Source organism: Mobula birostris, chromosome 25 (genome assembly GCF_030028105.1).
Source record: "Mobula birostris isolate sMobBir1 chromosome 25, sMobBir1.hap1, whole genome shotgun sequence".
Taxonomy (NCBI): domain Eukaryota; kingdom Metazoa; phylum Chordata; class Chondrichthyes; order Myliobatiformes; family Myliobatidae; genus Mobula; species Mobula birostris.
In genome coordinates this window covers 20,453,597-20,468,682 of record NC_092394.1, presented here as the reverse complement: position 1 = coordinate 20,468,682, position 15,086 = coordinate 20,453,597, and the positions used below count along the sequence as shown (strand labels likewise).

The 15,086-nt window shown below is 37.4% G+C and overlaps 1 protein-coding gene across 11 annotated transcripts in view; it reads left to right on the top strand.

The window, feature by feature from the left end:
- Positions 1-15,086, top strand: part of git1 (G protein-coupled receptor kinase interacting ArfGAP 1) — a 228,873-nt gene that overhangs the window by 187,664 nt on the left and 26,123 nt on the right. For all 11 annotated transcript variants that reach the window (XM_072243748.1, XM_072243744.1, XM_072243746.1 and 8 more), the window contains 3 exons: positions 881-978; positions 7,770-7,881; positions 11,464-11,615. In XM_072243748.1, coding sequence (XP_072099849.1) covers positions 881-978; positions 7,770-7,881; positions 11,464-11,615 — 362 coding nt within the window. The remainder of the gene's footprint in view (positions 1-880; positions 979-7,769; positions 7,882-11,463; positions 11,616-15,086) is intronic.

Here is a 15,086-nt window from a genome sequence, read left to right as displayed (position 1 = left end):
CTAACTGCTGAGTTCCTCCAACATTCTTTGTGTATTGGTCATATCCATCTGATGTCTTTTCATTAAATACTTAAAAGATTGTTCATCACATATCATCCTTATCATAATGTGGATCTGTACAGATCTTTAACGAGTAAGAAATTGGCCAATTTTAGATGATTGCAATGGAATCTTTATGAAAACATAAATAATTAGCTCTGCTTCATTGCAGATAGATTTTTTTTACAGATTCAGATGGGTTTTAATAGCTGAGCTGCAATGTTGGGCTTATTTCAGCACCAATAAGAGATACAAATTGCTAATTTACAGGCCATCTACAAAAATATTTTGAAGGTCCTAGTTTTAGGCAATTTTGAAGTAAATTGCCTTCATGCAGTTCATATTTTTACCACCAGAGGATGCTAACAATGTTGAACTGGTCTGAATGCTTTCCTCATAGTCAATTCTGCTATCAGCACATTTTCTGTATCACCCCACCAGCAGGCCTGGTATCAAAACTGGAACAAGGGAGTCTGTATTCCAGTCCTTGCAGACAACTGTATTTATTATAATACTATAAACCTAATACAATCCTAACAAGCACATTTCATACAGCAACCCCTTCGTTAAGGAAAATATACATTGCTTTTTTTAATATTGGACTAAAAACCCCTCTTGTTCTGTTGTCATGTTTTTTTAAAATCTTAAGTCATAAAGTTAGTGCCTAAATAATCCTCCCAGACAGGCTGTGTTGTCTGAGTAAAATATACTAGTTGAAGCTTGATTTGCCTGGATATCATTTTCTTTGGTTAAAATGTTTGAATCTACGTTTCACAGAAGCTTCCAAAACATTACTTAAAATTTCATTCTCACTATCACTGTTTTCTTTCTGCATTTGCAGTGTGGCTGACCACACAGAACCATAGCACTTTAGTGACCGAGCGTAGTGCTGTACCCTTTCTTCCAGTTAACCCAGAATATTCTGCAACTAGGAACCAGGTATGTTGAAATACAAGGTTTAAATTCGACTGTGTTTTACTTTATCTAAAGATGTTTGATTATTTACATGTAATAATAATTGTATGCTAGAATATAAGTTCCTAGACATTGGAACAAAATGAAAGACTGTAACTTGAACATTATTCACACTCATTCTTGTAGCACAGTAAAAGTAAAAAAATCGTAGTAATAGTGATCGTTTGGAATTGAATTGAATTCTTGTAAATGATTATTCGCAGCTGGGGTCCCCTGAAACTATTGCTGCATTTAAACTTGCTGGAGTAAACCCTTATGTTACAGCAGCCTTGACAGCTAGCTCAGCACTTTCAGATTAAATTCATCTTGACTTAGCTGAGCATCTTCCTTGATGCTTATCTTTGTAAGAGTAACTGAGAAGGTGGTACTGATATATTCCTGCGCGCACAGACCCATATTACAGGTACGTGACCACTGCCTTTCAGTTATAGTTGATGTGAACTTTATTGGTGAAAATGTTTCTAATCTTTGAATGTCAAGATAATTTCAGTGGTACAGTTGAAAACTATTATCCTGTTCCTTTTCAATTATGTATTTCTAACTTATCTACTTCATGTATATGTGTTGTGAAGCCCCAAGTTTTAGCTATTTACTACGCTTGATATCCGTCTGTTTGTCATTTTTGTATAAACGCAAGTTATACTGGTATTGAGGTGTTCAGCATTCTTAGAGGAAGGAGGTTATGAGAAAAGGTGTGTTTGATCTTTGTGTTTCTATAGATACACTGAGTCAATTTATTGATATTTCATCAGATTCAGATGCCTGTCTTGGCCACAAAAATTCAAAGCATGTGATCTGTCTCCTCATTTGCCACATAACTGCAAAAATATGCAGATACTTGAACTTACTTATCCTTCCAAAAATAAGACTTGGCCTGGGGACACTTAAAGGAAATCTTGGGCGGCCTAATTCTCAAAAGAATTACAAATCCTACAAGTGTAAGGACATTTTTATATTTCACTTCAATGTAAAAGAATTCTAAAAGAGGGTGTTAAAGTCCAAATGTAGTTCCCTTAGTTATGTAGCTTCAGAATAGAAGAGCAGTTCTTTACAACAGAGACAGGGACGTATTTCTTTAGTCAGAGAGTGGTGATTTTGCAGAATTCATTGCTACCGCTGGCTATGAAGGCAGAGTCATTGGGTATATTTAAAGCAGAGGTTAATAGGTACTTAATTAGTGAGAATATCAAAGGTTGTAAGGAGAAGGCAGGGAATGGGGTTGAGAGGGGTAGTAAATCAACCGTGATGGAATCGTGGAGCAGACTTGATGGACAGAATTGCCAAATTCTGTGACTATGTCTATGGTGTATTGAAATATTTCCTAATATCTAATCTTGTCTGGATGGAAAAATCTGGAACTTTGGGTGGAGGGTGAGATTTAAGATTCTGATAATAGACCGTATTTCTCAGCAAGGGTGGTGGGACATGAAGTATCAGTTACATATTGTAGCTGTTATTAATGTATAAAATCCTTCATGAAGTTGCTCCAATTGACTGTTCCATATTTTTTCTGTTTAATTCACATGTAAGCAATAGAAGTGTGGAAAGACAGCTTTTATGGTGATTCATACAAGTTAGACCAAATTATCACTCATGTAAGTAGTCGCAGCAAATGCTTCTGCTGCCAAGTTGTAAGAGATCCATCACCCTATGGAATTTAACTGCCTTCATTGTAAGTACACCAATAGCTTAGACAAAACTGTCTAGCTAAGACAACCCACCCCGTCAAATGAGCTAATGGTTACCTGTGTAGGAATAATGTATGTTTGGCGACCTCAAATAGCCATTTGAGTGCTGCAATATGATATGCTGTTTCCTTTGTGGAAAATAAAGTAGAGAAGTTATTTATAGAAACTTGTTTTCTTTCCTATCCAAACCACTATCTCATCCAGCCATTGGGAGTGCCACGACTAAGCAGTAAACAACTTCACAGCCTTAATGAGAAGTGATTGTTCCAGAGCAGGAGGGGTAACAGTGTCCTTGAGAATATTAGGAGTAGCTGTGAGTAGGTAAATAACCCACTGGATATTTTTCCTTTGGAGAGAGGTGTTACTGTGGATGTGGCCTGAGGACATGCTGTTGCTGATCTGTTAGGTACTTGAGTGTATTGATACTGACAGTACAATAATATTAGTTAACTTGTTCATCATCTGAATTCCTTCCTCCAGTATTATCTTACCCTCCAAAAATATGCTAGTGAAGCTTAAACATTTACTTAAGGTTCTCAGTAAATGATTTCTCAGACAATATATCTTGCAATGTTTTGCAGGATGATAAATAATTGCATAAGTGGATTGGCTTTTCTATAATTAGTTTTGAAAGTTATAGATCATTGCTTTTAAAAAGTAATTTTATGAATCTCTAATAATCTGCTTTCCATTTTATGCATTCATTATTTAAAATTTCATTATTTTTCTTCAATTCATGTCATTGAAAACTTCATAGCTGCCAAATTGCTTCTAAAAATGAGCCTTGACAAAATATTAAATCTTAGCATCCAGATGCTGTGACTAAAAATAAACTGCCATGAAAATAACAACCGATAAAACGTTATCCTTATTGTACCGTTAACAAATATCGGCTGTTTAGTTATATAGCATCTTCTTGATGAGAAGTTTTTAATTAATAGTACAAAAATAATTGTCAATGAAAACTACAACTTTCTGTAATGACCACCTATTTTAATGAGATCTGTTGAGCAGATTAGGTTTAGGAGAGAACAAAGAATTAACAGCACCTCCATGTCTTTTTTTTTGTATATACAGTAGTTGTTTCCTTAAAAAGATAGGATTCCAGGTTTGATTCAAATCTTTTAATTATGCTATGAGATATAAGTTTGAGATCACTCTCTAACTGGCTGATTCACTGCATTTATCTAAGATTACCAGGTAAATTAAATCAGTTGAAATCATTTTCATCTTGGTTTACTTTTAAACTTTGTTTTGTCTCCCAAATTTGTATCTGGTTGAATTTCTCAAGTCCATTTCCACTAATGATACTTGTGGCACAGAGAAGCTTCAGATATTGCAATTGTCTTTCAGCTCCAATAGGGTTTGACTCTGTTTCAATGCTGTCTGTGTGACTTTTGCATGTTTTCCTTGTGACCGCACAAAATCCCCCATGTTCTCTAATTTCCTCCTATATTTCAAAAGTGTGTTGGTTACTAGTGGAAGAATTGAATTGATGAATGACTCTGAGATCCAGCATAGATTGAAGGAAGTGAATGGCCTGTGTCAGAGTTCTGAAACTCTGATTGTATAAAGTAGCATTCATTATCAGCAAAGGTAAACTTATGGTGCATTATCTCTTATCCTCCATTTAGTCACCTTCTCCATCTCTGCCACTTCAGCTTCTTTCCATCTGAGGAACACGGTTCTTATTTACATCGTAGCCTGCGAATTGCCAACAAAACCTGATATTAATCCTATTCAGCATCTGATGGCATCAACCTTATCTGAGTTAACCCCTCTTTATCTATTAAATCTATTGTAAGATTGCTTCATTTGTCCAGTTACAAATACTAAACTGATATAGTCAGTAATTTTTAAGACATCACTTTCAAATTGAAGCTTTTCACCAACAGTTTCAACCCTATCCCTGGCCATTATCTCCTACTCAGTTAACACTCTGTTTATTCTCACTGAGTCCTTACTGCACCTATAACCTGTCCGTACCAATGATAGCTAATTCTATCTGTCTTGTAAACCTTCACAAGGCATCAGGCTCTGTAAACCAACTGGCAGATTGTTCAGGGACATCTTCAGTCTCTCAGTGCTGCAGTCGGAGGTTCCCACTTGCTTCAGAAGGGTGCCAATCACACCAGTGCCCAAGAAGAGCAGAGTGAGCTCCCTTAATCACTATTGCCCAGTGACACACGCACCTACTGCGATGAAGTGCTTTGAGAGGTTGGTCATGGCCAGAATCAACTCCTGCCTAATCAACGACCTGAACCGGCTGCAATTTGCTTATCGCCACGATAGGTCAACAGCGGATGCAATCTCACTTGGCACTGGATCACCTGAACAATAGTAATATTTATGTCAGACTTCTGTTTATTGATTACAGCTTAGCGTTCAACATGATTGTACCTTCAGTTGTAATCAACAAACTCCAAAACCTTGGACAGTTCTACCTCCCTTTGCAACTGGATTCATGACTTCGTCACCAGGGTACCAGTCTGTGTGAATTGGAAGTAACATCTCCTCACTGACAGTCAACACTGGGGTGCACCTCAATGATGCATGCTTAGCCCACTGCTGTACAATTCTGCACCCAGGACTGTGTGTCTAGGCACAACTCAAATGCCATCTATAAATTTGCTAATTACATAACTATTGGCAGAATTTCTGATGGCTACAAGGAGATGTACAGGAGCGAAGTGGTTGACTAGTTTTGCAACAACTACTTTGTGCTCAATGTCAGTAAGACTAAGGAATACACTAAGGGGAAATGAGGGAACACATGTCTATCTTCATTGGGGGATCACAGTGGAAAGGATAAGCAGTTTCCTTCAGTGTCAAAATCTCTGAAGGTCTATCCTGGGCCCAACATTTTGATGCATTTACAAAGAAGACACAAGGTAGCTATATTTCATCAGGAATTTGAAGAGACTTAGTATGTCACCAAAGGCACTCTCAAATTTTTACCACTATACCATGGAGAGCATTGTAACTAGTTGCAATATCGTCTGGTATGGAAGAGCCTTTGTACAGGATTGGAAAAAGCTGCATAAAGTTGTGAACTTAGCCAGCTCCATCATGGGCTCTAGCCTCCACAACACCTTCAAAAGGTGATGCCTCAAAAAGATGGCATCCATCATTAAGGACCTCTTCTCATTCCTACCATCAAAGAGGAGGTGCAGGAGCCTGAAGGCACCCACTCAACATTTCAGGAACTGCTTCTCAACCATTAGATGTCTGAGTGAACAATGAATTCATTCGTTTTTTAGTTCCTCTCTTTTTGCATTTTTAATTATTTTTTATATATTGTAATTGAGATTTTTATTATTATGTATTGCAATGTACTGCTGCCACAAAACAACAGATTTCACAATATATGCTAGTGATTTTAAACCTGATACTGATTCTGAATGTCACAAGCCCCTCGACTATCGCAATCTTTCTGCTGTAACTCTATTCCTGACTTTCTTACATTCAGACATTTCATCCCATTGCTCTTTTGACAATCTCCCTGTGTAAATCAAAGCTCACCTTGAATTCGTATGGGGAGAAGGCAGAAGATTTTGGGCTGAGAGGGAAAATGGATTAGTCATGATGAAATGGCGGAGGAGACTCAATGGGCCAAATGGCATAATTCTGCTCCTATATCATATGGTCTTGTAATAAATTCCTGTTGTCTGTACTACGTACATGTTTCCTTTACCCTTGTCCTACCTGACTCCATGTTATATTTGGCCAGGCCTTCAACTGAGCAGGCACCATAATTTCCACACTACAGAATTCCATTCCTTCAGACAATCTGTCTCTATACTTGCTGCTTACTGTCACTACCATCTTAGAATCCACCTTCTCCACCCTTCTGTAATCCTTTGCACTGTTTCAATCTCAGTGCCCAATATTTTCTTCTTGTGCCTCAAGATAGAATAGAGAAGGATTTTTGTACATCAGAGATTTCACTTAAACATGCTGTTCCTAAACTAGTTGTTTCAGCTGCTTATTACCAGAAAGTGGTCATGTAACTTCAGATATGAATTGCCATCAACTCTCACATAGACAAGATTGAAAATTGTGAACCCAGAATTTTATTGCACCGTGTAAATATTACTCAAAAATTATATTGATTCCTGGCCCTTAATAAACGGTTCTAAATGCTTTCAATGGTCCTTCTATCTGTACCTTTGATAGTGGACTTTAGCTTGCTTAGATGATGTGTTGAAGCTTGTTTGCAGCTCCTAATTATTGAAAGCCATGTGAGATGAGCTGGCCACAGAAACTGGAATTGCCAGCTAAGCACTGTCCCTTGTCAGAGCTTGATAGCTGCAGTAAAATGATAGCACTGGAATATTATCCCCTCCAGCTCTAAGGTTTGTCAGTCATAAACACATTTCGTGTGTTGGGTTGGGGCTGGTACTCCCACTCGCCTACTTACTTGCATGTGCGTGCTTAATCTTTTAAACAAATTTCCTACCAGATTCTGCATTTATTTACAAGCTTTTGTGTACCTCATTGTACTAAGTTCCACAGCATTAAAATGATTTTTATCTGTAAAAATGTTTTAAAACTGAGGTCATTCTTTTAAATGTTGCAAGGAGAAAAACAGCCTCATTGCTGTTTGATCTGAATTAACGTAATGAAAAGCAGCAGGTCTGCAAAACCTGTAAAGGATTAGAGTGGGTCTGCACACTCATTTTCAGACTGCATCCCCGTTTATGCTTATACTGTAAATGAAGGAAAGTCTGATCTATTTTTAACAATGAGCAGTTTATTCCTTGGCATGCTCGGTGGTCTCTGTCCAATTTTTAATATTTCTTTCCTACTTTGAAAACCCAAAGTTCAGTGGCTTTTGATTGGCTCAGTTGTTGGCACGCCTTGCATACTTCCCTCGCTGAGTTCAAGTGAACCCTGTGATCATTGGCTCCTTTGACTGTGTGGTTTAAAAACTATTTGAAAGTGGGTCAGCAGACTGCGGCCAGACAGGGACAAGAAAAAACATTCGCTCGGAAGAAAGCTTCCATGAGATTAACCTCGCAGTTAATTATTGACTAAATTCATAACTTTCAACATTATTCTTTCTAGGGACGACAAAAGCTTGCTAGGTTTAATGCCCGGGAGTTTGCAACCCTGATTATTGACATTCTTAGCGATGCAAAGAGGAGGCAGCATGGAAAGACGCTAGGTAGTCCAACGGGTAAGTAGCTTTTAAGTAGTTTCAATTATGTAGCTTGGTATTTTTGCTGCAGTTCAAGTATTTTGAAATATTTATATAAGCATTGATTTTATTGCCTACAGTGGAAAGTTTAAAATTAATTCAGATATATTAATGCATTATGGCACAGTAAGACCCTATTATTATCGATTACAATTGTTTCCAATCTCTTGTATATCAATTATGGGTGACGTAGGGAACGTAAGCAGAATAGTTGATGAGCAACCCAGGAACCCCCTAGTGGTCATTACAGCATTTTCCCTACATCCTAATCTAGTAGAAGTAACAGTTTAATAATTAAAGTATTTTACCTTTATGAGCCGAGTTGTCACTGATTCTGTAAGTTAATACCAAATAAAGAATTTATTTTGTTATTTTGAAATTCTAGTCCAGTCCTCAGTTTTTGTCTCCTTCTCAAAATGAATGAACCATTGAAAGTTCAGCTTTAAATTAGATATAAACTGTATATAGGAACATATATAAACACCCTGTTGATTCCGCTCTCTGCCATAAAGCGGTGGAATGTGATGTCTACAGTGGAAAGTTCTTTGGATATCGCACAACGCTAACCACCACCACCACCTTAAACATGAAACGCGTGTATAACTGTCACCTTCCTGCTCCACTCCAGCTGCCTCTGGTAAAGCTGAAGTTAATTAAGGCTGCTTGTAATACTCAGCTTGCTGCCATGACTGCTGTTATTCTCTATATTCCATCATCCCCAGTTGGGGAAAAAAGCTCCACCTTCAGTATCTTTAAGGAGTGTTGAGCAGGGTGGTAGGAGATAACCATTAAACAGAACCTTGCTAAGCATGGACAAATAGAGCCTGGGTTTTCAATGATTCTCTACTTCAGAGCATTCCATGGTTTGAGTCCAGTGACAGTGCATGACCAGTGGTAACATCTAATCAAGAAGATGGTGCAGCTTGGAAGGGAGTATATCTGTGACATTGTTGCTTTTACTTTTAGTAAACACCATGGTTGGGAAATAGGGTTTTGAAATAATTTGAACGGAAGATGATTAGGTGTTGCAAGATGTCTTATGAATTGCATATATTAATGTCACCAAAAGCTAACGGTGGAGGGTTAACAATCAAATCTAAAGATTTTATCTCAAGCCCTCAAAAGCTTCTGCACATTTCACAAATCAGGTGAGTGTTGATATTCCAGTATTCTGCTGCATCTATTGAGATAATTGGAGAGCATTTCAAGTCCTTCAGGCTACTATAATATGCTTAATATAGCTGTTCCCAAATCTGGCTCGTACGGCCAGATTTGGGAACAGCTTCTTTCCAACTGTGATAAGGCTGTTGAACGGATCCTGACCGGATCTGGGCCGTACCCTCCAAATATCCGGACCTGCCTCCCGGTTTTTTTTTTTGCACTACCTTACTTTCCAATTTTCTATTTTCTATTTATGATTTATAATTTAAATTTTTAATATTTACTATCGATTTGTAATCCAGGGAGTGGGAAGCGCAGAATCAAATATCGCTGTGATGATTGCACAATCTCGTATCAACTGTTTGGTGACAATAAAGTATAAAGTATAATGCCATACATCCACTAATTAGTGTAATATTCAGCCCTCCATCACCAGCTCAGTCAGTAACAGGTTTTTTAGCACTGACATACAAATGAAATTTGTTGTTTTGTGGCAGTGCAAGGACATAAAAGTTAATACTAAGGTAACTTGTATATAAAAAAGGAATAGCAGGTAGTGTTCATTGGTTCACAGACCATTCAGAAATCTGATGGTGGAGGTGAAAAAGCTGTTTCTAAATCATTGCCTTAAGTTTACTTGCATAGCCCACAGGACCACTGTTCATTTCTAGTAACATTGTTCTTTCAATTTTGCTGGATTTAAATCCTCAGCACTCCACCCAATATAAGTTTGATGCACCACCAGCTTAGGAACTGTCAGAGTTCAGAAAGGCAGTCCATCACTGGGGTCACTTAAGGATAAAGTTGGACCCTGAAAATAGAGTGTGTCCTAATAATGTATTTAAATAAAACGGAGAAATGTGCTTTTGAAGATTTCTTAAATGCTGAGGGGAGAAAGTTGTACTAAAAGTATCTCTTCCTCCAGACCACTGCAAAATGTTGGAAAGTGTATGGTTCTGCACTTTGGCAGAAGAAATAAACAGGCAGACTATTATTTAAATGGGGAGAGAATTCAAAGTTCTGACATGCAATGGGACTTGGGAGTCCTCGTGCAGGATACCCTTAAGGTTAACCTCCAGGTTGAGTTGGTGATGAAGAAGGCGAATGCAATGTTGGCATTGATTTCTAGAGGAATAGAGTATAGGAGCAGGGATGTGATGTTGAGGCTCTATAAGGCGCTGGTGAGACCTCACGGAGTACTGTGGGCAGTTTTGGTTTCCTTATTTAAGAAAGGATGTGCTAACGTTGGAGAGGGTACAGAGAAGATTCACTAGAATGATTCTGGGAATGAAAGGGTTAACATATGAGCAACATTTGTCCGCTCTTGGACTGTATTCCTTGGAGTTTAGAAGAATGAGGGGAGACCTCATAGAAATATTTTGAATGTTGAAAAGCATGGACAGAGTGGATGTGGCAGAGTTGTTGTTTCTCATGATGGGGGAGTCTAGTATGAGAGGGCATGACTTAAGGATTGAAGGGCGCCCATTCAGAACAGAGATGCGAAGAAATTTTTTTAGCCAGAGGGTGGTGAATCTATGGAATTTGTTGCCACGGGCAGCAGTGGAGGCCAAGTCATTGGGTGTATTTAAGGCAGAGATAGTTAAGTATCTGAGTAGCCAGGGTATCAAAGGTTATGGCGAGGAGGCGGGGGAGTGGGACTAAATGGGAGAATGGATCAGCTCATGATAAAATGGCAGAGCAGACTCGATGGGCCGAATGGCCGACTTCTGCTCCTTTGTCTTATGGTCTAAAATGCCTTCAATTTTTTAGCATGAAAATTGAAATAAAAAAGGTTTTGAGAAGAATGGAATGGCAAGATTATGAATCAAAAACCTGTGGGTGCCTGTGGAAACCAGTTTATTGGTCTTGATCCAATATCATTGATTCTTGGTTCTTTTTGCCAACTTTTAATGGTGTTAATAATTTAAATATTATGTAGATTTTTCTAACACTTTTTTGCATACTGTTCAGTTAGTTCTACAAATAAACATTATCTGTTTTCTTTGTGTGGAAAATATTTTTTTTCCCTGGCCAAAATGGGGTTTAAATACAACTTGTAAGTTCTGCCAGACTTTTTCTCCTGTTAAGATGTTTCATCTTAATTTGTTCAAACACCTGCAAGCAACTATCAGTACCTTGCACACTATAACTAAGACACACCAAGGCAATGTGCCAGACATGGGATACTGGCATATCATTCAATCTGTGTGTAAATGGGTTGCTTCAAAGAGCAAGACTGGAATGGAAATACTTATGGATTTTCCCATTCTCCTCCTGGGTTGTGTTAGCTCAGTACTTATGGTAGAATGTTGCCATCTTTTCGTGCTTCTGTAGGTGGCTATTGTTTTTCTCCATTAGCAAAATATAGTTGTAATATCAAGCTAACCTTCTTTTATTTAGAAACAGTAGATTATCTTCTGCGGAACCAGAATGACCGTCCTGACAGTGATTTTGGAGATGATCAGCATGATTATGATAGTGTAGCTTCGGATGAGGACACAGACGCTGAATTGCACCGAAACGCATCCTCGTCCAGAAACAACAGAGCTAAGGTGAGCGGTGAAAATCTGGAATTAGGACTTTGATTTTCAATCAAAACAATAGCTTTTTATTTTTTTTTTGTTTTATTTGGGAGCAATTGTAACATTTTTAACAGTTCTTTTTTAAGTGGCTTTCCATATTTGGGTTTTTCCAGTAGGATAAGCATTGGATATCTTTGCTCATGAAGCTGTTTTAAGTTCAAGTTCCATTTATTTTTATTCTACTGTACACATTTGTACTGCCAAACAAAACAACGTTCTTCCGGACTGAAGTGCACAGCACAGTACATACAAACTACACACAACACAAAGTAATGTCACTAGAAATGTATTAACAAATAACAAGGTGCATTTACGACACAAGTTTAAAAAGTAAATCAAAATATTGCTACTAACATTTAATATGTGATGAGACTTGGCTGACAAGGAGTTCAGTGGGACAGAAGCTGTTTCCCATCCTAACAGTTCTTTCTTAATGCTACAGTACCTCCTGCCTGATGGTAGCAGGTCAAAGGGATTTTTGGACAAATGAGAGGGATAAAGTAACAGGTTTTTCAATATCTCCTCTTCCTACATGAACATTGAGAGAAGGTCATGTCTGAGGGAATCTGTAAATTTATACCTTTCTAGTGTACATTACCTCACTAAAGCCATTTTGTTTAATGTTGCTGTGTGATCTTGAAACAAATTTAGTTTGGTTGTTGGGAAAATAGGACAGCTGATCAAGTTCAAAGTAAATTTATTATCAAAGTACACATGTCACCATATACAATTCATTGCCTCAAACCTTTTGAGTCAGGGTATCTAAAGTAATTCTCAATGGTTCCATTCGGGTCAAATACAGATTTACTGTGTTTCTATCATAATATAGCTAATAGTTAATTTTTAGAGCTCAGTGACAGCAGTCAAGTTCCGCTGTCTAGTTTTTAAATTGCTGCTCTTTGAGTAGTGGATGAAGGCAAGTACCAGTAAACAGATTCAGCACTGGCAATGTTTTAATTTCTCTTGAGTTAACTTGCCTCAGATTTCTAAATGTTAGTTAACTAACAGATACATTGAAATAATTATCCTGATTTAACATAAAAGCTGTTAGCATGGGTTGTATATCCAGTTTCATTCCTGTTGTCCTTCAACCCTTCTTGTCAGCCTGAAGGGCTGCTGTTTTCAGCACTGCCAGCCTGTTCACCGTCTTTTCTGTGCTCCAGTCCAAATACAGTAGATCAGAAATATAAATGTGTTATGACAGGAACTGAAGATTTTTTAATTGATCCCAAAATAGAGTACATATGTATTGTGACACAGTTTTTTCTGTGTCAAGAAGTAGCATTAAGCTCGTTAGTCACAGAAGGTAGTTTAGGTTTTATCCCAACATTTTTTTAAGGTGTTACTTTTGTTATCTGTGTGAAACCAAGATTGAAGTTAGCAATTAAGAAACAGAAGGAAAACAGATTTTGCTGCCCTATACTGTGTTTGCAAAAATTTTGTAAATGGGCCATTTAAGTTTTTTGGTGCTAGTTACATGTGCTACAAATGATCAAGGGCCTAGATAATTTCATTACATTTTGACTTTTGCAGATATGCATATTGACATTTTCCCATTATGAATAAAAATAACAATAGCTTTTAGATTATTCTGTTTAGATGCTTTTTAGGTTTTCAATGATATTGAACTAAATTGAGATTATCCCCAATTCTCTTATGATTCTGATTGGCTTGAAAGTGAGAGTTTATCTCTAATCCATGTGATCTTATTTATGCAGCTTTTGAGAGTTCCAATATGCACTGTTACTCATTCTTCGCATTTTTGATCCATGCTTAACAACAATAAAAGAGTAACGGGGAGGTTTTTAATTTACAAATGTGTGATCAAGATAAGTACCTTAATCATCTAATATTGAAAATCCTTTTTGGGAGGTATTGGAGAGCTGGCTGGTTATGTCATAAGCATAATGTATGAGCAAGTGTTGCTATTTAAAGCTTAAAGTAATTTCATCAAGTTTACTTGATCGTGTCCAAATAATAATGTTTTGAAGATTGTATTATCAATCCTGATCAATAGAAATTAGTTTAAAAATTTGACCTATTTGCATATAAATGTAATAATTGGGAGTATGAGTAGCCCTCTTGCCTCTTGAAGTCTTCGCTACCATTTAAAGATATTACTGACCTGATTGTGACCTTAAACTCTGCAATACTGTCTACATGGTTAACTTTTCACCTTGCTGCTCTGCTGCCATTGCCCTTTGGGAAGGCGAATCTAGCGGTGGCAGTCTTCAGAAAAAAATGTTTTGCCTTGTCCAATCATTTATGATAAAGATATTTTTTTTGAAGAAACCGCATGTGGCATTCTTCCCACTTGCACCCTGTCACGATTTTTCAGGATCTTCTACTTCTCATTTGCACTCCCCCTTGTTCTATTAAGCTTTAACAGTACAGTCCAATCTTCTTTCAAATGACAAGCTCATTCCAGGTATTCATCTATTAAATCTCCGAACTGTTTCTAACCCATAACACCTGTCCTTAAAAGGGACCAAAATGAAAATAATATATCATAGGTGCTCTCATCAATGCCCTATATGACATGAGTTTAACTTTACTATTTATTTATTCACTTTTGTATTATTTCTCAGCATGCAAGTACACTTTGACCTACTGAGATTCCTTGGTGCAATTCACTGACATAAAGTTACTTCTTCCAAATTTCCTTCCTCTTCATGAGTGAAGAGGAAATTTGGAAGAAACAATTTTATCTCAAAGTGACTGTATCAAGCTTCACTGATGGTGATATTGACTTTGAACATGGGGGAAACTTCACTGAACAAGACGTGAGTTTACTCAGAAAATAGGAGTCAAAGTATGCCATTTGCCCCTCTTGCCTGCTGTGCCAATGAGATCATGAATGACCTTCAACCTCCATTTTTTTTGATCTAACTCAATATTCCTCAATGTATGTAATATCCATAAAATGTATTTTGATCTTAGTTTTTAATACTTAGTTTTTAATGACTAAACCTTCACAACATTCAGTGAAGAGTTTAATATGGAAGAGGAATTGTCACAACAATCCTCTCCAAATGTCAGAGGGGAAATAAACCTCTTTAGTAACCTACGGCTGAACATCATAATAACACTTTCAGGCCATTTGTACTTCATTCCCTTTTTGTTAAGCATCTTTATAAGCTACCTTTTATCACCTACCCCAACAATTCTATTCTGCTATCTTTCTTCTCAAATAGTGGCCTTTATTCTACAAACAAATCGCAAGTCATTAACTCTAGGCCATACTTGCTATTTCATTACAAGAAGGGCTGACTCCCAACCCCAGTATCACCCTTAATTTGTTGGTTCAAGAATTTGTGCCCATGAAACATGGCTGTTCTTTAGTGTTTAGTCACCTATAAAGAAATCCTTCATGGACTTGATGGATGAAGATGGGGAGGGAATTATGCTTCCATTGACCTAAAGGAAGACAGGAAAGAAAGA